Source organism: Coregonus clupeaformis, chromosome 13, assembly GCF_020615455.1.
Source record: "Coregonus clupeaformis isolate EN_2021a chromosome 13, ASM2061545v1, whole genome shotgun sequence".
Lineage (NCBI taxonomy): Eukaryota > Metazoa > Chordata > Actinopteri > Salmoniformes > Salmonidae > Coregonus > Coregonus clupeaformis.
This window is the reverse complement of record NC_059204.1, coordinates 48,565,010-48,588,739: the sequence shown is the minus strand read 5'-3', so window position 1 is coordinate 48,588,739 and position 23,730 is coordinate 48,565,010. Positions and strand designations below refer to the sequence as shown.

General features: G+C 44.4%; 1 protein-coding gene and 2 pseudogenes across 1 annotated transcript; 1 reads left to right on the top strand and 2 right to left on the bottom strand.

Annotated features, from left to right (window-relative positions):
* Window positions 1–284: 284 nt before the first annotated feature.
* Window positions 285–1,099, bottom strand: LOC121579675 (annotated as a pseudogene).
* A 3,052-nt stretch (window positions 1,100–4,151) lies between these two features.
* On the bottom strand, window positions 4,152–5,041 carry LOC123492199 (claudin-like protein ZF-A89). Its single transcript, XM_045224491.1, has one exon. It carries the CDS (start codon window positions 4,937–4,939, stop codon window positions 4,319–4,321), a length of 621 nt encoding a protein of 206 aa, XP_045080426.1. The 5' UTR covers window positions 4,940–5,041; the 3' UTR covers window positions 4,152–4,318.
* A 1,411-nt stretch (window positions 5,042–6,452) lies between these two features.
* LOC121579673 lies at window positions 6,453–7,023 on the top strand (annotated as a pseudogene).
* Window positions 7,024–23,730: the final 16,707 nt, after the last annotated feature.

Genomic DNA, 23,730 nt, shown 5'->3' with positions numbered 1-23,730 from the left:
TATCTTGCTGGATCTGAGGTTAACGTCAACTAGCTTGTATTTCCTAAACTACTTTGAGTAAAGTTAAAACCATTGAAGTTGTTAGTGGAAGTAAAGGTCTGGTTGTCATTCTGTTCACACAACCCCATAGAGAAACATTGAAATTAGTTTGCCTACTTAAATATGTCGGCTTAAAGGGATCATGATTAGATTGAGTGAAAACAAGTTTTAAACCCTTGTCTAGACCATGAGACCCCACCTACTTGAAACAAAAAAAACATTTAATGTTGCAATTCAAGAACAAATAAGGAATTAAAATATTTATTAAAGCAATAAATCAGTTAGATAAAACTTGATAAAAAAAAAAAAAGATTTGCCTTTGTCAAATGTCCAGGTGCACTGACACCTGCACCAAATGCCGCCATGTAAAACAAGTCTTCATCTTGTCAGACATAGGCCCCTCCATTGGGGGCGGAATATTTTGCAGAGTACCCCCTCTCTTCGCGCAAGGGGCACCGGCAGCAGAGAAGCGCACCCCCAATGAGCATTAGGCCAGCAGAGCCCCATCCGATGAACAGCGAAGTTCCCAGCTCTCTCCTCTGCGCATCAGTGAGCAGCGGGTTGTAAAAGTCCCTGATAACAGTGTTGGCGGACCAGGACACTGGGATCAGGCAAAGGACGCCAGAGACCAGGAAGAACACGCCATATGCGATGGCCACCTTGGACTTGGCCTCCTCGTCCTCAATGCAGTTGGTGCACTTCCCCCCCAGCCACGGAGAGTAGGATGCCGATCACGGCCACGAGGATGGAGATGATCACCAGAGCTCTGGCGGCCTGAAGGTCCTGGGGGAGAGCTAGCATGGAGTCGTAGACTTTACACTGCATCTGGCCTGTGCTCTGCATCACGCAGTTCATCCACAGGCCTTCCCAGAAGGTCTGCGCAGTCACGATGTTGTTGCCTATGAAAGCCGTCACCTTCCACATGGGGAGCGCACAGATGACAACGTCCCCAAGGCAACCAATAATAGCCAGGAAGATGCCCAGAATCTGGAGACCAGTGGATGCCATAACTTGCGCTCTCTGTAGTCAGACAAGATTCACATAAAACCTGAAGGACCAGTGTTTAGCAGTAGGAACACTTGCTGAAGTGGTGAGGCTACAGACCCCAACCTATATACCCACCTACCAGGGTGTGGTCACTAATTAAGCCGATTGAAAGCACCTGTGGATGTTTATCGGCCAATACACACCCACATAACTAATTAATTGACCAGTCTGCCTATAGTATCAGTCCGATTTTCGCCGCCACCTGTGGCATGTAGCCTACATAATTAACCATTATTGATACCAGCTGTGAGGCTAATAGTCCAAGCTCATTCATTGGCAGCATGTCAACTAAACACACGCAGTTGTATCCACTGAGGAAGTTTGATTAAGCTGACCCGCAGTGCACCAGTCTATGGCCCGTGACGTGAACGGGGCAAAAGCGGTGAGGGAGGAGCGCCCATTCCAAATCAGACAGTAACCTGCGCTGCTCTGTGATGTTGTCAACAAGGCAGCATGGTGCATCGTTCAGAGACATACATCTCTTTTCCATAAAATATATGTTAGAATTTTCAAACTAGTGTTCATTGGGAAGGAAGATAAAGCATTTCTATTAAAAGCAATCACTTTTGCATTAGAAAACACATAATGCTACTTATTACTCCACGTGCTTAACCTATGTAAATTTTGTTTTAAACAACTACGCCATCGACCAGAGCAGGGCACCTGGCTCCATAGTTGCACGCCCAGGAGACAGCCCGGTTCCAAAACGAATGCAATCACGTTTCACCCGGTGCAAACTACTCCCACAGGGACAACCCAGGCCAGATAATCAAATCCCCTCAATGATCTCCAATTTATCTGAATGAATCCCCTAAATGATCTCCAAATCACCTGAATGGCCAAGCTTTCTGTGCGTAAAACCTGTACGTCAGTTTGGAGATTAGTGAAGGCCAGTGTGCCTGGGCTGCTTCTTATTGATGCTTGTCAATGGGCTGTAGGTTTCAGTGAGGGAGTTCGATTAAGCTGAACCACGGTGTACAGTAATGTGCGCTGCTTGGTCATGTTGTCAACAAGGCAGCATGGTGCATCGTTCAGAACATAGGCCTACAACAATGTTTTTTTTTACATAAAATATATGTTTGAATTTTCAAACTAATTTTCAGTGGGAAGGCAGATAGTGTTTTTTCAAAAGCAATCACTTTTTGCATGTGAAATTACAGAATGCTACTCATTACTACATGTGCTTAACCTATGACACTTTTGTTTTGACTGGACTTTGCCATCGGCCAGAGCGGGACACATGGCTCACCAAAGCAATCCCTTTTCACCCGGTGCAAACTCCTCCCACCAGTGCAACCCGGGCCAGATAATCGAATCCCCTCCTTGGTAGATTATCCATTTAGCATCTGACAACCGAAATCACATTCCCATGTGTGCATATTAGGATATGACCCTGTTAGAATAATTCTCATATGGGCCCTTTCTTTCCTTCCTTCCCACCTTGATTCCTTTTTAGGCCTATATAACATGACTGGAGAAAAGGGATTTTCAAAAGCAAAGTAGACCTACAAAGCAACGATTTTCTAGTTCTCAAATAAAATGTGAATATTGATTTGTTTGAGACTTTGGTTGTTTCAGAGTTTGCATACTAGGCCTACATTATTTGATAACATGTTTTCCTGTACTTTACACTATCCTGATAAGGACCTTTGCTGGATTTCGACCATCTGGCTTCCACTAGATTACACATCCTCCAAGTCAAAATGCGCTGCTGTATATGCCAAAAATTTATGGAAACAAAAATGTGCTTTTGTCTTAATTTAAGGATAGACGTAACGTTAGTGTGGTTAAGGTTAGGTTTAAAAATCCGATTGAGAAATTGTAGAAATAGGAGTGGTTTTACTTTGTGGCTGTTAACTAGTGACGACCCCATATGGCCTGGCTCCAATCAAGCGCAGTACAGTAGAAATGCTCTAGCAGGGACATCACATCAGGGAGACAGAACCACCCCGGTAGTAAAAATACACTTAAGATGTGTCCGAACCGGGGATAGTTGTAACACTAAATATCTCCAATCAGGAACAAGCTAGAATCATAGACTCACTGTGCACATGCTGTTTAGTCCGCAACCTTCATGTGAAGATGCGAGACCCTGTGATACTCTGATCTGATTGCACAAACGATTGAGAAGTAATGTCCAAATTTGTTTTTGTAATGGCATCACCTGCTTTGTAGTTAAACATTTCAGGTTTAAAACCTGTGTGTAGATATGATTTAAGTTAGCAATGCTAAAGTTGTAGCTAAAATGTAAGCTAGCTAATGGTCAGGGTTAGTTGTAACAAGCCCAAGGTCATCTGGGTGCAAACTAGGAATGCAAATTATGGGACTACCATAACACGCAACTGTGTCACTCACACTGCAGTCTCTCACTAACAAACATTTAGTTCAGATGAAGGGCCAGTTAATGGAGCCTAAAAAAAAACATTTTAATTCTGCCACAAAATGTTAAACATGGCAATGTTGTTCAATTTCACAGTTTATTAATTCTCAAACTTACATGTCACCCAAAGCCTTGTTACTGACCCAGGAGTTGGGGTACATTGTAACAGTTCACTCCTTGTATTCAAGACAGTCACAGCCTGTCCGTTGGATTTAGAGAACACCTATACCATTTTGTAGCAGACAGATGTATTGTTCTTATCACATTGAATGTAGCTCAATCTGAGAGAGTCACAAATGCAGAACGTGTTAACCATCCCTGTCTTTTCGTCACGTTAGACTGCAAAATGTGATTTCTTCACTTTTACTTGAAATAACTTATACAGACAACTTGTCTTGTGCACGTTTTGACTTGCAATGACTTAAGTACTGTGCTCATCCAATAACGCTACAGAGAAGTTTAATGCAGAAAGGTTGTCACCGTTATGGTTCTGTCAAGACTGCACAACAAATAAATCCCCAGAGAACCATTAAAATTAGTTAGCCTACTTTAGGGGATTAGTATATTTTAGCCAATTAGACCTGACCATGAGCAGATGGTCAGTGAACACTCAAGTTGCCTACACCATGACCTAGCCTTCTTGAAACTAAAAACGCTTCAAATGTTACAATTAAAAAACGAATGATAAGCATTAAAATATTTATTAAAGCAAATAAATCCATTAAGATAAAACATTTAATTAAAAATTATTCAAATGGCCCTTGTCAAATGTCCTGGTGCACCGAAGTGAAACAGATGTACCCTCGTTCATTCTGCACAAAACGTCCATATCAAAACTTCAGTGTTGATCTGTCAGACGTAGGCAGTGGAGCGAGGGGCAGAATATTTGGCGGAGTACCTACTCTCCTCGCGTTTGGGGCACTGGCAGCAGAGAAGCGCGCCTCCGATGAGCATCAGGCCAGCAGAGCCCCATCCGATGAAGAGCGAAGCGCCCAGCTCTCGCCTCTGCGTGTCCATGAGCAGCGGGTTGTAAAAGTCCCTGATAACAGTGTTGGCGGACCAGGACACGGGGATCAGGCAAAGGACGCCGGAGACCAGGAAGAACACGCCGGATGCGATGGCCACCTTGGACTTGGCCTCCTCGTCCTCAATGCAGTTGGTGCACTTCCCCCCGGCCACAGAGAGTAGGACGCCGATCACGGCCACGAGGATGGAGATGATCACCAGAGCTCTGGCGGCCTGAAGGTCCTGGGGGAGAGCTAGCATGGAGTCGTAGACTTTACACTGCATCTGGCCCGTGCTCTGCATCACGCAGTTCATCCACAGGCCTTCCCAGAAGGTCTGCGCAGTCACAATGTTGTTGCCTATGAATGCAGTCACCTTCCACATGGGGAGCGCGCAGATGACAATGTCACCGATCCAACCGATAAGAGCCAGGAAGATGCCCAGAATCTGGAGACCGACTGAGGCCATCGCTATCGCTTTCTGTACTCGGGCAAGCCTTGCGTAAACCTAGAAGGACCCGTGTTTAGCAGTGTTGTGGTGAGGCTATAGACCCCAACCTATATACCCACCTGCCAGGGTATAGTCACTAATTGAGCCGATTGAAAGCACCTGTGGATGTTTATTGGCCGATACACACCCACCAAACTAATAAACGTGTCCAGTCTGCCTGTAGTATCGTTCACAATTAACCATCATTGACACCAGCTGTGAGTTTAATAGTCCAAGCTCATTAATGGACAGCGTGTTATCTAAACGCAGTTTTATCCACTGATTTCCAAATCACCTGAATGGTCAAGCTTTCTGTGCGTAAAACCTGTGCCTCAGTTTGGAGATTAGTGAAGGTGCGCCTCAACTGGGCTGCTTCTTGCTGGTGAATGAGAGGTTGGTTTCAGTGGTAGATTATAACCACTTAACATCCTACAACCGAAATCACATTCCTGCAAGTAGGCATGTTAGCGTATGGCCCTGTTAGAATACTTTTCATATGCATACTTGTCCCTTATTTTCTTAATTATTTCCTTCCTTACCTCCTTTTTTCCCTTTGATATTTAATGAGACTGGAGAAAAGCACGGAATTTTAAAAGCAAAGTAGGCCATAGACCTACAAAGCAATGATATTCTAGTTCTCAAATAAAATGTGAGAAATGACATAAGGTTTAACATATACTGTTTTTTCTGATTTTGCATTCCTATTTTGTTTACTATTTATTTGGGAAGGCCTATTGTTTACTATACTTTATACTGTATCCTGATAACGGCCTTTGCTGCATGCTTTCAACCATCTGGCCTAGCTCCAACGTTATGCAATCAGTTTCCTTTTATATTCAAGAAATGACATTCATGGTTTGGATGTAAAAAGAAAAATCCTCTATTGGAATCTAATCTGAAACCATAATGTGTGCAGTAGTGAAAAAACTAAACAAATTATCAGTAAAATGTCTTACTTTACTTGCAATGTCTTTTTATTCTTTAAGCACTGTGCTCTAAGATAACACTCAGAAGGGGAAGTCTGTGTATTGGCCTTTGACCCACAACAACCCTCTCTTTATCTCTCTCACCTCTTCCCCTGTGGCATCGGGATAGTCAGTGCAAAACTGGAGAAACATCTCCCCACATACTTGAATAACAAAAGCTGCATCAACAACTTTATTTTATCATTTACTGGTAGCTACTTTTGCAGATTGGGGGTGTATTTTTTTTGTTGTTGCATCGAAACGATCAGAATTCAAATGTGGTGCATATGCCTATATCTTGGCAACCCACAGCACATTCCAATGTATCCTTCCAGGATATTGTGCACTGGGCACATTGACGGGCTCCCCTATGTGGAAGGACAATTCATGAACTCCAGAAAAACATGATAGATGTGTGGATCTCTTAATAACGGAGCCAAAGCCGTTATAACGGAGCCATAACCTTATCCCACTCGGTGAGAAGAGGGAGAACCAGAGATGATCAGCAGTAGCAGTAGCCGGCAACGATGGTATCTTTGGGGCTGGAGATTCTGGGCGTCGGGCTGGCGTTGCTGGGCTGGGTGGAGAACATCATCATCTGCATCCTTCTCATGTGGAAAGTCTCGGCCTTCATCAGAAACAACATTGTGGTGGCCATCTGGGAGGGCCTGTGGATGACGTGCATGGTGCAGAACACAGGACAGATGCAGTGTAAGGTCTACGACTCCCTCCTGGCCTTGCCCCCGGATCTACAAGCGGCCCGGGCCATGGTGGTCATCGCCATCCTGCTGGCCCTGTTCGGGCTCCTGCTCTCGGTGGTTGGGGAGAAATGCACCACCTGCGTCGGGGACAAGCCGGCCAAGGACTGGGTGGCCATTACTGCAGGGGTGTTCTTCCTTGTGGCCGGGGCGCTGTGTCTGGTCACTGTGTGCCTGCCTGCTAACGCAGACATAAAGGACTTCTACAACCCCCCTGGGACCCGACTCGCAGAGGAGGGAGCTAGGCGCGTCCTTGTACATTGGCTGGGGCGCTTCAGGACTACTCCTGATCGGGGGTGCTCTTCTGTGCTGTCAGTGCCTGTCGAGGGGCAACAGCTAAGTATGGAGCGAAGTACACCACGCACAAGTCCTCTGATATTAGTTTGTAAAACAAAATAGAAGAGAAAAAGATGGGGAAAAAATTGAATTAATTTTAACATTGTATTGGTCAATGTCGAAAAAATGTTTTGTTTGTTTTTGTAAATTGTTTGTCATGCATAGTGATAGGTCTACTAATTTCATAACTCCTTTTGGAACATCTATTTCAAAAGAGATGTGTTCCTGACTCATTGTAATATAGCCTGGTTCACTTTAGATTAGGTCTATATTTTGCCTTTGATTTAGCTTACACATTCTGAATGGCTATCTATCACATCAGGGGAGTTTTTGAATAATAATGGTTACTTGACTTTGGGAGTTGCTCGAACTGACCAATATTGTGTTGTTTGGGATTTTACTTTTTGGAATTACTTGGACATTACTTTCCGTAAAAAATGCATGGACATTGGCAACAGAAGCACTTGAGAAAACTAAAGGCACTTACTATTTACTCGTACAGTGTTGTAATTTAATGTTTAGATTTTTTTCCTAAATAAAGATATTTCAACGAATGGTGAGAACTGAATAATTAGTCTCACTCAGCACATAAAAAAAAAAAAAAAATCAGAAAGCAGTCTGGAGGGAAAGTGGTTGGGGGAAAAAACTTTTCGTTTGGACATTTATTTCCACCTGACAAGGAGTTGGCAGATTTACATTTAAGTCATTTAGCAGACGTTCTTATCCAGAGCGACTTACAGTTAGTGAATAAATGTCTCTTTTCTTTTTCATACTGGCCCCCCGTGGGAATCGGACCCACACCCCTGGTGTTGCAAACGCCATGCTCTACCAACTGAGCTACATCCCTGCCGGCCATTCCCTCCCCTACCCTGGACGACTTGTGCACCGCCCCATGGGTCTCCCCGTTGCGGCCGCTACGACAAAACCTGTATTCGAACCAGGATCTCTAGTGGCACAGCTAGCACTGCGATGCAGTGCCTTAGACCACTGCGCCACTCGGGAGACAGATGTGAAGTCTGTAGGCTACTGAATGTGAAAAGATGCACGCTATGTTCCTCAGCAACGTGTTTTCTACATTGTAGAATAATAGTGAAGCCATCAAAACTATGAAATAACACATATGGAATCACGTAGTAACCAAAAAAGTGTTAAACATATCAAAATATATTTGAGATTTGAGATTCTTCAAAGTAGCCACCCTTTGCCTTGATGACAGCTTGCACAATCTTGGCATTCTCTCAACCAGCTTCATGAGGTAGTCACCTGGAATGGATTAAATAATTTAATTTGTGGAATGTCTTTCCTTCTTAATACGTTTGAGCCAATCAGTTGTGTTGTAACAAGGTAGGGGTGGTATACAGAAGATAGCCCTATTTGGTAAAAGACCAAGTCCATATTATGGCAGTCCATCATTACTTTAAGACATGAAGGTCAGTCAACCTGGAAAATGTCAAGAACTTTGAAAGTTTCTTCAAGTGCTGTCGCAAAAAACATCAAGAGCTATGATGAAACTGGCTCTCATGAGGACCGCCACAGGAAAGGAAGACCAAGAGTTACCTCTGCTGCAGAGGATAAGTTAATTAGAGCTAACTGCAACTCAGATTGCAGCCCAAATAAATGATTCACATAGTTCAAGTAACAGACACATCTCAACATCAACTGTTCAGAGGAGACTGCATGAATCAGGCCTTCATGGTTGATTTGCTGCAAAGAAACCAATAATAAAGGACACCAATAAGAAGAAGAGACTTGCTTGGGTCAAGAAACACGAGCAATGGACATTAGACTGGTGGAAATCTGTCCATTGGTTTGATGAGTCCAAATTTGAGATTTTTGGTTCCAACCGCCTTGTCTTTGTGAGACGCAGAGTAGGTGAACGGATGATCTCCACATGTGTGGTTCCCACGTGAAGCATGGAGGAGGAGGTGTGATGGTGTGGGGGTGCTTTGCTGGTGACACTGTCAGTGATTTATTTAGAATTCAAGGCAAACTTAACCAGCATGGCTACGACAGCATTCTGCAGCAATACGCCATCCCATCTGGTTTGCGCTTAGTGGGACAACCATTTGTTTTTCAACAGGACAATGACCCAACACACCTCCAGGCTGTGTAAGGGCTATTTGACCAAGAAGGAGAGGGATGGAGTGCTGCATCAGATGACCTGGCCTCCACAATCACCCAACCTCAACCCAATTGAGATGGTTGGGATGAGTTGGACCGCAGAGTGAAGGAAAAGCAGCCAACAAGTACTCAGCATATGTGGGAACTCCTTCAAGACTGTTGGAAAAGCGTTCCAGGTGAAGCTGGTTGAGAGAATGCCAAGAGTGTGCAAAGCTGTCATCAAGGCAAAGGGTGGCTACTTTGAATAATTAAAATCTAAAATATATTTTGATTTGTTGAACACTTTTTTGGTTACTACATGATTCCATATGTGTTATTTCATAGTTTTGATGTCTTCGCTATTATTCTACAATGTAGAAAATAGTAAAAATAAAGAAAAACCCTGGAATGAGTAGGTGTGTCCAAACCTTTGACTGGTACTGCATATTATTTATTTATTCGAAATGACTAAATATATGAAATGTTTAGTTGAGCAAGAGTAGCGGCAGTCAGTGAATGTGTTGGGTAAAATATTGTGACATAAAGTGGTTTCTGTGAAAATAATGGACATTTTCTAACCTTTAACGTCACTTATCTAAAAATGTGTCAACTCCTATTTATTTAATTTTCGCATATGTTGTAGCTTAGACCCTATTTCATATCATCTGAGGTTTTTTTGTTGTGCCCGCCATCGATTGAGACACAACTTGTTCTTGAATAGTGGGTGTCATGTTTTTGCTGATAAATTTACTAAAATGCAAATACAATTTAGAATTTTGACTTTCAAATGGTACCACAAACATGGTTGGTGTGGTCCACACATAAGAGAATGTTGACCTGAATGGGAATTAATGTTGTTTTCAATTATACTGTCAAGCCTCCATAGGAAACCTATTGAAATCATAGAAATATAGATCATAGAATAGTTGACATTCGACGGTGGGTGGACATTTTTATTCAATTTACATTTCAATAGTGTACCAGCTAAATTGCAGTGGTCTGAAGAGATACTGTAGGTCCATTCTATGAATTATATATACAGTGGGGAGAACAAGTATTTGATACACTGCCAATTTTGCAGGTTTTCCTACTTACAAAGCATGTAGAGGTCTGTAATTTTTATCACAGGTACACGTCAACTGTGAGAGACGGAATCTAAAACAAAAATCCAGAAAATCACATTGTATGATTTTTAAGTAATTAATTTGCATTTTATTGCATGACATAAGTATTTGATCACCTACCAACCAGTAAGAATTCCGGCTCTCACAGACCTGTTCGTTTTTCTTTAAGAAGCCCTCCTGTTCTCCACTCATTACCTGTATTAACTGCACCTGTTTGAACTCGTTACCTGTATAAAAGACACCTGTCCACACACTCAATCAAACAGACTCCAACCTCTCCACAATGGCCAAGACCAGAGAGCTGTGTAAGGACATCAGGGATAAAATTGTAGACCTGCACAAGGCTGGGATGGGCTACAAGACAATAGGCAAGCAGCTTGGTGAGAAGGCAACAACTGTTGGCGCAATTATTAGAAAATGGAAAAGTTCAAGATGACGGTCAATCACCCTCGGTCTGGGGCTCCATGCAAGATCTCACCTCGTGGGGCATCAATGATCATGAGGAAGGTGAGGGATCAGCCCAGAACTACACGGCAGGACCTGGTCAATGACCTGAAGAGAGCTGGGACCACAGTCTCAAAGAAAACCATTAGTAACACACTACGCCGTCATGGATTAAAATCCTGCAGCGCACGCAAGGTCCCCCTGCTCAAGCCAGTGCATGTCCAGGCCCGTCTGAAGTTTGCCAATGACCATCTGGATGATCCAGAGGAGGAATGGGAGAAGGTAATGTGGTCTGATGAGACAAATATAGCTTTTTGGTCTAAACTCCACTCGCCGTGTTTGGAGGAAGAAGAAGGATGAGTACAACCCCAAGAACACCATCCAACTGTGAAGCATGGAGGTGGAAACATCACTCTTTGGGGATGCTTTTCTGCAAAGGGGACAGGACGACTGCACCGTATTGAGGGGAGGATGGATAGGGCCATGTATCGCGAGATCTTGGCCAACAACCTCCTTCCCTCAGTAAGAGCATTGAAGATGGGTCGTGGCTGGGTCTTCCAGCATGACAACGACCCGAAACACACAGCCAGGGCAACTAAGGAGTGGCTCCGTAAGAAGCATCTCAAGGTCCTGGAGTGGCCTAGCCAGTCTCCAGACCTGAACCTAATAGAAAATCTTTGGAGGGAGCTGAAAGTCCGTATTGCCCAGCGACAGCCCCGAAACCTGAAGGATCTGGAGAAGGTCTGTATGGAGGAGTGGGCCAAAATCCCTGCTGCAGTGTGTGCAAACCTGGTCAAGACCTAAAGGAAACATATGATCTCTGTAATTGCAAACAAAGGTTTCTGTACCAGATATTAAGTTCTGCTTTTCTGATGTATCAAATACTTATGTCATGCAATAAAATGCAAATTAATTACTTAAAAATCATACAATGTGATTTTCTGGATTTTTGTTTTAGATTCCGTCTCTCACAGTTGAAGTGTTCCTATGATACAAATGTCAGACCTCTACATGCTTTGTAAGTAGGAAAACCTGCAAAATCTGCAGTGTATCAAATACTTGTTCTCCCCACTGTATATGATTGAAATGACACCCACCCTGTATTCAAGAGCATGTTGTGTCTCAACTGATGGCGGGCACAACACAAACACCTCAGATTACGTAAAGTATGGTCTAAGCTACAACATATGCGAATATGCTGTTTGCAAAACGAAATGCTGTTTGCAAAACTTGTGGAATTAACATTAAAGATGCTGGCGCAACTACATCTAACTTCATCCGACATTTGAAAACTCACTGCGAAAGGTCAGTTAGGCTAGCTAGCTAACAACGTTACAATGTGGTTAGACTAATAATAGCCTGTTTAGCAGATGCCAGCTTGATATAGCTAGCTTTCTTGTGTGTCATCTTTTAGCTAACTGGAAATGTATTACTGTCGAATATTTCTCAAAAGGTTAAGAGGTGGGTTGTCAGATAGCTAGGCCTACTTGTTAGCAGAGATTATTAAGTTACATCTCGGCGATATGCATATCACTCTGAGATTTAATATACTTTCTTTTGTAGCCTGGTCCTAGGAAGTAACTTAGTATAAAACGAGCGTTCAAAGCATACAACTTCTTGGACATTTCTGCTGAAAAATCCCATAGACCATATACAGTGCCTTGCAAAAGTATTCTTCCCCCTTGGCGTTTTTCCTATTTTGTTGCATTACAACCTCTAATTTAAATGAACTTTTATTTGGATTTCATGTAATGGACATACACAAAATAGTCGAAATTGGTGAAGTGAAATGAAAAAAATTACTTGTTTCAAAAAATGCAAAAAAACTAATACCGGAAAAGTGGTGCGTGCATATGTATTCACACCCTTTGTAATGAAGCCCCTAAATAAGATCTGGTGCAACCAATTACCTTCAGATGTCACATAATTAGTTAAATAAAGTCCACCTGTGTGCAATCTAAGTGTCACATGATCTATCACATGATCTCAGCATATATACACCTGTTCTGAAAGGCCCCAGAGTCTACAACACCACTAAGCAAGGGGCACCACCAAGCAAGCGGCACCATGAAGACCAAGGAGCTCTCCAAATAGGTCAGGGACAAAGTTGTGGAGAAGTACTGATCCGGTTTGGGTTATAAAACAATACCCAAAACTTTGAACATCCCACAGAGCACCATTACAACTATTATTAAAAAATTGAAAGAATATGGCACCACAACAAACCTGCCAAGAGTCAAAATCAGCGAGGCAACAAAGAGACCAAAGATAACCCTGAAGGAGCTGCAAAGCTCCACAGTGGAGATTGGAGTATCTGTCCATAGGACCACTTTAAGCCGTACACTCCACAGACCTGGGCTTTACAGAAGAGTGGCCAGAAAAAAGCCATTGCTTAAAGAAAAAAATAAGCAAACACGTTTGATGTTCGATGGGCATGTGGGAGACTCCCCAAACATATGGAAGAAGGTACTCTGGTCAGATGAGACTAAAATTGAGCTTTTTGGCCATCAAGGAAAACGTTATGTCTGGCGCAAACCAACACCTCTCATCACCCCGAGAACACCATCCCCAAAGGGAAGCATGGTGGTGGCAGCATCATGCTGTGGGGATGTTTTTCATCGGCAGGGACTGGGAAACTGGTCAGAATTGAAGGAATGATGGATGGCGCTAAATACAGGGAAATTCTTGAGGGAAACCTGTTTCAGTCTTCTAGCCTAGGCGCGGGGTGAATAGTTATGCACGCTCAAGTTTTCTGTTTAATTTGTCTTATTTCTTGTTTGTTTCACCCAAAAAAATATTTTGTATCTTCAAAGTGATAGGCATGTTGTGTAAATCAAATGATACAAACCCCCAAAAATCTATTTTAATTCCAGGTTGTAAAAATAGGAAAATAGGAAAAATGCCATGGGGGGTGAGTACTTTCGCAAGCCACTGTATATTTGTTTGTGTTGTTGTACTTCCATCTAAAGTCAGCAACAACTATCCATCATGTTGTTCATCTGCAGGTTCACTGAATTCTGCAAAGCAAAGGTGGCCAGTGCAGGGACAGAAGGACAGAGCAGCATTGACTCATTCTTGACCACCACAGGTGTCCATGTGTACAGCCAGGGCCACCCCAGGCAGAAGGCCATAACAGAGGCTTTACTGCAAGACCTGATCATTTCCTCCAACCTGCCTATGTCCTTAGTGGACAACCCTCACTTTAGGCATTTCATGTCAGTGGTAGATGACAAATATAGACCAGTAAGTAGGCCCACGTTGACCAGGCACCTGCATGAATTAACACTGAGCAAAGAGGCTACAATCAAAATTGCCCTAGAGAAGACAGAATCAGTGTCTGTCACTGTAGATATCTGGACTGACGGGACCATGAGGGGCTTCATGGGAGTAACGGCCCATTACATGGCCATGGAAGAGAAAAAAACTCCCAGACTGGAGTCAGTTCTGTTGAGCTGTGATAGATTCACAGGGTCACAAATTTGGGAAAGAATCAGTGATACATTTGAAGTAATATGTGATAATTCTGGCATAAAACATAAATTAGATTATATCATATGTGATAACGCTGCAAATATGAAAAAGGCCTTCACAGTTTGTTTCCCGAAAGCAAGCAATGATGATGATGATGATGATGATGATGATGATGATGATGTGGATAACCCCAGCCTATGGGTAGAATTTGGTGAGGAGTACAATGCTGATGTTGAAGCTATCCATGGCAGGTACAATGCATTGCAACATGCAACGTTTTCTGTGTCACTTGCATTCAAATAATAATGGTTTGTTTTCATGTATAATGTATACTGTTATGTTCTTGATTATAGACATCATGAAAAAAACAAATTCAGACCTTGTTTTGGCTGAGGCATGGAAAGTCACTGTTACGGAGAGCAGTAGTGGAGAAGAAGAAGAACAACCACCTGCCAAAACCTCCAGATTGTTCTCTGGCTACCGCAACAAGATCAGCAAGAAGAAAGGAGACATAGAGTCATCTGTCAGAGCAGAGATTATTCGCTACATTCAAATATCTTCTGATGAAAATGACGTTGATTGCTTGGATTTTTGGAGAATCCATGCAAAATACTTTCCAAGGCTCAAGCAGGTAGCAATGACAGTGTTGGCTGTGCCTGCCACCAGTGCCCCAGTAGAGAGAGTGTTTAGTCATGGAGGAATCATCATGCGCCCTCAACGTGCCAGGCTCAGCGCAAGAACGCTGACAAACTTGATCTTTCTGAAATGTAACCTGTCTGCAACAGAAATGTTCTCTGTTTTAGGGCACAGGACGTCATTTGCTACTTCTTACATTAAATGATGTTTCTGTTGTTAAGTGTCCAGGTCAGTAAGTATATTTTAGGTATATACAGTGGGGGAAAAAAGTATTTAGTCAGCCACCAATTGTGCAAGTTCTCCCACTTAAAAAGATGAGAGAGGCCTGTAATTTTCATCATATGTACACGTCAACTATGACAGACAAAATGAGAAAAAAATTCCAGAAAATCACATTGAAGGATTTTTTATGAATTTATTTGCAAATGATGGTGGAAAATAAGTATTTGGTCAATAACAAAAGTTTCTCAATACTTTGTTATATACCCTTTGTTGGCAATGACACAGGTCAAACGTTTTCTGTAAGTCTTCACAAGGTTTTCACACACTGTTGATGGTATTTTGGCCCATTCCTCCATGCAGATCTCCTCTAGAGCAGTGATGTTTTGGGGCTGTCGCTGGGCAACACAGACTTTCAACTCCCTCCAAAGATGTTCTATGGGGTTGAGATCTGGAGACTGGCTAGGCCACTCCAGGACCTTGAAATGCTTCTTACGAAGCCACTCCTTCGTTGCCCGGGCGGTGTGTTTGGGATCATTGTCATGCTGAAAGACCCAGCCACGTTTCATCTTCAATGCCCTTGCTGATGGAAGGAGGTTTTCACTCAAAATCTCACGATACATGGCCCCATTCATTCTTTCCTTTACACGGATCAGTCGTCCTGGTCCCTTTGCAGAAAAACAGCCCCAAAGCATGATGTTTCCACCCCCATGCATCACTGTAGGTATGGTGTTCTTTGGATGCAACTCAGCATTCTTTGTCCTCCAAACACGATGAGTTGAGTTTTTACCAAAAAGTTATATCTGACCATATGACATTCTCCCAATCCTCTTCTGGATCATCCAAATGCACTCTAGCAAACTTCAGACGGGCCTGGACATGTACTGGCTTAAGCAGGGGGACACGTCTGGCACTGCAGGATTTGAGTCCCTGGCGGGGACAGGCCTCTCTCATCTTTTTAAGTGGGAGAACTTGCACAATTGGTGGCTGACTAAATACTTTTTTTCCCCACTGTAGAAAACTTTAGTAGTGCAGTAATTGAACAGTTGTCAGTCATTTTAGTTTACATTTATTGTCACGATCGTCAAAAGGAGGAGACCAAAGCGCAGCGTGTTGAGCGAACATCGTAGACTCTATTATAAAGAAACCACGATCAAAACAACAAACCAAATATGACGAAAGTGAAGTTCAATACTGATAAAGACTAACAGCAACAAGGAAACAAAAACCCACAAAACCAAGGTGAAACCACACAGTATAAATATGGCTCCCAATCAGAGATAACGAGCCGACAGCTGACACTCGTTACCTCCGATTGGGAGTCATATGACTAAATCAACATCAAAACCAAACATAGAAATGAAACAACTAGATCCCACATAGAACTACACCCAAATGAAAATGACAACCCTGGCTCACTACTAAGAGTCCCGGAGCCAGAACGTCACAGTACCCCCTAAAGGCGCGGACTGCGACCGCGCCTCACAACCCCACAATAGGGGAGGGCTGGGTGGGTGTTGCTCCCCGGAGGCGGTTCCGGCTCCGGGCTTGACCACCACCCCACTATAGTTACTACCCGCTTTCTTAACCTCCTCCCAATGACCACCCTCCACTTAAACCCACCTGGATTAAGGGGCAGCACCGGACTAAGAGGCAGCACCAGGCTGAGGGACAGCACCGGACTAAGGGGCAGCACTGGACTAAGGGGCAGCACTGGACTAAGGGGCAGCACCTGACTAAATGGCGGATCCTGGCTGGCTGGCTCTGGCGGATCCTGGCTGGACGGCTCTGGCGGATCCTGGCTGGACGGCTCATGGCTGGCTGACGGATCTGGCTGCTCATGGCTGGCTGACGGATCTGGCTGCTCGTGGCTGGCTGACGGATCTGGCTGCTCATGGCTGGCGGAAGGCTCTGGCTGATCCCGTCTGGCGGAAGGCTCTGGCTGCTCCTGGCTGGCGGAAGGCTCTGGCTGATCCGGTCTGACGGAAGGCTCTGGCTGCTCCTGTCTGGCGGAAGGCTCTGGCTGATCCTGTCTGGCGGAAGGCTCTGGCTGATCCTGTCTGGCGGAAGGCTCTGGCTGATCCTGTCTGGCGGAAGGCTCTGGCTGATCCTGTCTGGCGGAGAGCTCTAGCGGCTCCGGTCTGGCGGACGGCTCTGAAGGCTCATGGCAGACGGGCGGCTTTGCAGGCTCAGTACAGACGGGCAGTTCAGACGGCGTTGGGCAGACGGACAGTTCAGACGGCGTTGGGCAGACGGGCAGTTCAGGCGCCGTTGGGCAGACGGGCAGTTCAGACGGCGTTGGGCAGACGGACAGTTCAGGCGCCCGTTGGGCAGACGGGCAGTTCAGACGGCGTTGGGCAGACGGACAGTTCAGGCCCCGTTGGGCAGACGGCAGACTCTGGCCGTCTGAGGCGCACCGTAGGCCTGGTGCGTGGTGCCGGAACTGGAGGTACCGGGCTGAGGACACGCATCTCAGGGCTAGTGCGGGGAGAAGCAACAGGGCATGCTTGGCCCTGGGGACGCACCGTAGGCCTGATGCGTGGTGCCGGAACTGGAGGTACCGGGCTGAGGACACGCATCTCAGGGCTAGTGCGGGGAGAAGCAACAGGGCATGCTTGGCCCTGGGGACGCACCGTAGGCCTGATGCGTGGTGCCGGAACTGGAGGTACCGGGCTGAGGACACGCATCTCAGGGCTAGTGCGGGAAGCAGCAACAGGGCATGCTTGGCCCTGGGGACGCACATAAGGCCTAGTGCGGAGAGCAGCAACAGGGCATGCTGGACCCTGGGGACGCACATAAGGCCTAGTGCGGAGAGCAGGAACAGGCCGGGCTGGGCTGGCGAAGCGCACCGTATCCCTGGTGCGTGGAGTAGGAACAGGCCGGGCTGAGCTGGCGACGCGCACCGTATCCCTGGTGCGAGTGGCCGGAACAGGCCGGGCCGGGCTGGCGGCGCACCCTATCCCTGGTGCGTGTAGCAGGAACAGGCCGGGCTGGGCTGGCGGGCGCACCGTATCCCTGGTGCGTGGAGTAGGAACAGGCCGGGCTGAGCTGGCGACGCGCACCGTATCCCTGGTGCGAGTGGCCGGAACAGGCCGGGCCGGGCTGGCGAGCGCACCCTATCCCTGGTGCGTGGAGCAGGAACAGGCCGGGCTGGGCTGGCGACGCGCACCGCATCCCTGGTGCGAGTGGCCGGAACAGGCCGGGCCGGCGTAGCACACCGTGGACCTGGTGCTTGGAGTAGGAACAGGCCGGTCCGTACCGGGAACACACACCACTGGCCTCAACCGAGGATCAGGAACGGGCCGGACCGGACTGGCAACACACATCAGTCTTTCACGCCGTGCCACACACACTTCCCTCCCTCTACTCGCCAATGGCTCCCGTACTCCGTTAGCCTTCTCTCCTTTTCTCCCTGTGGCAGCCTCCTGCTGCCCAGCCGCCTAGCCATGTGCCCCCCAAAAAATTTTTTGGGGTTGCCTCCCGTCCTTCCGACGATGGCCCTGCCGATGCCGTTGCTCCTCTCGCCGTCGCCTCTCCACCGTCTCGTTCCATGGTCGGCGATCCATACCATCCAGGATCTCCTCCCAAGTCCAGGACCCTTTACCGTCCAACAGTTCCTCCCATGTCCAGACCCTTTGCTCCTGGACGCGCTGCTTGGTCCTTTTATGGTGGGTTTTTCTGTCACGATCGTCAAAAGGAGGAGACCAAAGCGCAGCGTGTTGAGCGAACATCGTAGACTTTATTATAAAGAAACCACGATCAAAACAACAAACCAAATATGACGAAAGTGAAGTTCAATACTGATAAAGACTAACAGCAACAAGGAAACAAAAACCCACAAAACCAAGGTGAAACCACACAGTATAAATATGGCTCCCAATCAGAGATAACGAGCCGACAGCTGACACTCGTTACCTCCGATTGGGAGTCATATGACTAAATCAACATCAAAACCAAACATAGAAATGAAACAACTAGATCCCACATAGAACTACACCCAAATGAAAATGACAACCCTGGCTCACTACTAAGAGTCCCGGAGCCAGAACGTCACATTTATATTTGTCATTTATCTTCCCTCAACTACAGATTTTCTGTTTGTGTGACAGAATGAAGTGAAATATAGACAATGTCTGCCACAAAATACCATGCACTTTAAAATGTTGTTTGCTTTTTTCATATCTGGTACAGTTACTATTATTAATGTAAACTGCCTACATTTTAAAAGGAAATTTATTTTGATTTAAATAATGCCTGATGTGCTTTCTTTCATACAGGTATGGACTAATGAACAAGGGAGTCTCTTCAAATAATATACAGGGTTTATAGACCTAACCCACAGCAGGCAGAAAGCCATTGCCAAAAGGGACTTGAGACTTGACTTAGACTTGGCCCTAAAATACTTAGAGACTTGACTTAGACTTGGCCCTAAAAGACAAGAGACTTGACTTGGACTCTACCTCAAAGACTTGTGAACATCTCTGCTGTCTGTCATATCCACCAGGAGAAGCTGGATACCATAGATAGGAAAACAATATGCTCAAGTTTTATTCTGTCAGTGACAGCCGTAAACAGGTATTTGGAGCATGTAAGTGAATTGAGACTGAAGATCTGAACCCTCTCTGTATCACTATATGCCCACCTTTGTATAAGGTTGCAACCGGTTATTGACTGCTATTGAATGTTATTGAATGTGTATGTTTTTTACTTGATGGTGAATGACAATAAGTTGTTGCTATGTATTTTTTAAGTATATTGCTTGAGCATGATGCCATACTCATTGCTTTATTTTGAAGTATATTTCTTGATCCATATTGAAGAGTTATATTTTGACTGTCACTTAATTATTTTATGAATTAATACTGCAATTAAATTGTGCAACCAATTAAGATGTTTATGGACTCAGGTTGCCCTGACTTCTTTTAAGTTCATTGGGTATAAGAAATGAGTTATTCAAGACCATGTACTAGGCAAGCGTGGTGAACGGTACACACATAGAATAATGGGTTTGACATTTAAATGTAGTTAAATATAAGGTGTGGTGAACACAGTTTAAAGTAATATAGAAAAATATTGGTGTTTCAGTTTTTTAAGAAGGATGTATAGATTTTTTAACATATTTGAATTATGTATCTGTTTATTTGGCTTTGATAGCTAGCTCGCTAGTTAGCTGGCATATGGTATTTGAATGATGCATTCCGGTTCCTGGAAGGATGTGGACTGCGGTGTGAGGGAATGGCAGAGGCTCACCTCGTAGGGGACTGTTCCAGACTACTGTCGAGGTGTGGTGGTCTTTTCTGCTACCCAGGTGGATGCTATACTTTGATAGTGTATGATCCAGACTATGGATGAGGAGGAGGAGACAACTTGCAAGATCGACTCCAGGCATAAGCGACATAAGTGGACGTTTAGGGCCCCCGGCCACTAGGGGGCCCCTAACCAAAATAAATAAATTATTATTATTAGTTTTAGGAACTCAGTTGGGGTCTCAACTTACTGTTGAGAGTTAGAACAGTAGAATACACTAGGTGCAAGTTTGAAACTTAGTTGTGCATCAGCAGTTTTTCTCTTGTTTTGCTAGTCACAAGCTAGGTTTCCATCCAATTGGCGACAGATGTTCATGGTAATATTCTAAACTCTCTATAAAGAAACTATGCACATTTTCCCACCAGTTGTGTGTTTCCACCAAACGGACTTGTTGCAGATAAAAATCAGTGAGTGATGACGTAATGCACACAAAATGTATTTTTTCGCTGAAGTTTTCAATGTGTTTCCATCGCATTTTCAACTCTACCGATAGTTTTGTCACAAAAACTGTTGCGTTAAATGGCAAATGTGCCTAATCTGTTCTTGGTATGTGCGCTCTAGCCAACAGCTGGCAGATACAGTGTGGGTAGGCTAATCTACAGGATGAGATCAGCGGGGAAATTTTTTATTGTTAGTCTAATTATATAAACTTGTAGTAATCATGGCTGAATATTGCCTGGGCACACAGGGAACGTGCCCAGGGGCCCTACCCTCGATGGGGCCCTACCCTCGATGGGGCCCCCATTGATTTTGTTAGTCACTCTCACTCAGATATCATTAACATGGCATAAGTCATGGCAAAATGTGTGGAATTGCAAGAAATTAGCTTTAAAACCGCAAAATGTCTCTCCACCCCATGGCAAAATGTGTAGAATTGCAGGATATTAGCTGTAAAACTGTGAAACTTTCTCTCTGCCCCATGGCAAAATGAGTAGAGTTGCACGATAAATGTCCAAATGACATCAGCTTGTTGACGGGTTTTAAGCAAATTAACGATCCAACATGTTTCTGATAGTATTTCAGTTCGTCTTGGTTGCATATTTTATGTGGTTGAAAGATAAATGCTTTCAGCTTTTATGTTGCTGAAAAACATAGCACGGTTAAGCAAGACAACACGGCCCCTAAGCGCACATTCACATTTTCTCAAGATAAAATAAACAAATTATATTTCTCCACTCAACAGCAACCCTACTTTTGGGAAACACTTTCAAAGAAGCCCAAAAAAGCCCAATACACAAATGTATTGAGTACACCCTCATGGGACAAGAGATTTATACCACCTCAGTGATATAAAGCCTGATGAATAGCTACACTTTAGTGTTTTTACCTTCAGAGGAAATACACCTGTTCACACCTGTCTACCCGTTTACACCTGTCTGCTTCTTTGGGTCAAGAATAACGAAAGGACAAGACCAACAGACTGTCACAAACTATAATTACTGGTGTAACCAGAGCTGTGTTTGAATACCCATACTAACATATGGTATACTACATACTTAATGAGTATATACTACATACTATAAATTCATTTTAGTATACTGTAAACAAAGGTATCCTTTCAGTTAAGCGTATTATCTCTACCGGAAGTTGATGATGTTGCTATGCAACCTCTTACTAGCTTGTTAGCATAACAAATTACTAACTAGACATTTTACGATTTCGGGTGTGTTCGTAAATTCAATCTGGAGTGCCAGAGTGCAAACAGAGTGTGCTCTGGGCGTTCGTAAATCCAGAGCGTTGTCAGATTATCCGTTCGTAAATTCAGAGCACACACTGGACGCTCTGGCCGAGGAGTAGGGTTGATCCGAGCGTTCTGACCTCACACCGGCCATATTCAATGGGTGTTGAGGGTTCGTAAATTCATCAGTTATTCTGCGCTCTGGCACACACAGACGAGAAGAATGACGTGAATAATCAAGTCAATAAACGTTGGGTAGTTAGTTACATAGCATATAGTTAATATACTGCCTGGCAAATTCGATGTATTAGTCGCCAACTAACGCTAGTAACATACTGGTAAATACTGCTGTAATGCTTCGGGGTTCGTAAGGATAGAGTAGTTAACAAATTGTCAGCCAACATAACGTGTAACGTAACTTATTTGAAAAGTCATTACTTTATTATATTACTTAACATTTGTCATAATTAGTTAAAGCAATTTATTTGTATCCGCTCTCGTTAGACTTCGGCTGCATATTTTCCGCCATTTTCTTCAAATCTGAAAACGTTCTTCTTCTTCAGTGGAGTTTATCGGCGGTTACATCCAACGTTATGGTGCATTACCTCCACCTACTGTACTGGAGTGTGGGCCTGAGACAGGGAGAAACTAAATCCTACGTGCCAGCCCCGTTGCTCTTAAAAAAGATAACAAAATATTTGAGACTAAATCTAATGATGTTCTACTCAATATACTCTTTAAACTAATTTCCTGTATCCCCTTCTCCCTCATACTAGATCTCATCCTCTCTCTTTCCCTCTGATACTGCCCACACTGTAGCGATACATGCTCCACGGTCTCTGTGTCCTGACAATAATTACACTTTCCTGTTGGATGCTTTCCTATCACATTTAATGTCTTATTCAACTGGCTGTGTCCCATCCTTAATCTTGTAAAAATAGCCTCCTCTCTTCTGTCCCTTCCTGCCGTCCTCCCCTCCCCGACTTTCCTCTGTACTTGAAATAAATGCCTTCCCTTATTATCTCTATTCCACTACTCCTGCCATCTCTGCACCATCACTGTATATATCAGTCTTTTTGCCTCTGCCTTGGTCACTGAAACTTCAACATCAACAGCCCCACTACTAAGTGCTTGTTTAGCCTGTTCATCTACTGCCTCGTTCCCCTCCACCCCCACATGGGCTGGGACCCAAGTAAATCTTATCTGAATACCCATCTGTTTAATCCTGCCATGGGTTTGTAGCACCTCGTCAAGCAGGTCTTGTCTGCTACGTGAGCTAAAGGACTGGAGACTCATTAACACTGCACATGAATCAGAGCAAATAACTACTCTGTCTTGTTTGACTTCCTCCACCGACTGCAAGGCCAACAGTATGGCCATCAGGTCCGCTGTATATACAGCCAGATTATCTGTAATATGTTTCCTGGCTTCTACCCCACATTCCTGCACTACAAATGCTGACCCAGTACGTCCTGTCCTTGGATCTTTTGAACGATCTGTGTAAATGGACACAAAATCCTGATACACAGTTTCCATACGTCTCTTAAATAAATCAGAAGGATCAACACCCTCCCTATCTTTCTGTAGTCTCTCCAACACTTATAGATCAACTACTGGAGGTGGGAGTAGCCATGGTGGTTTACAGGGATAACTACCGTTGGACTAAACTCCCTTCCATACAGTCCCATCTCCTTCGCCTGGGTATTACCCACCCACCCAAAGCTCGTGTTCT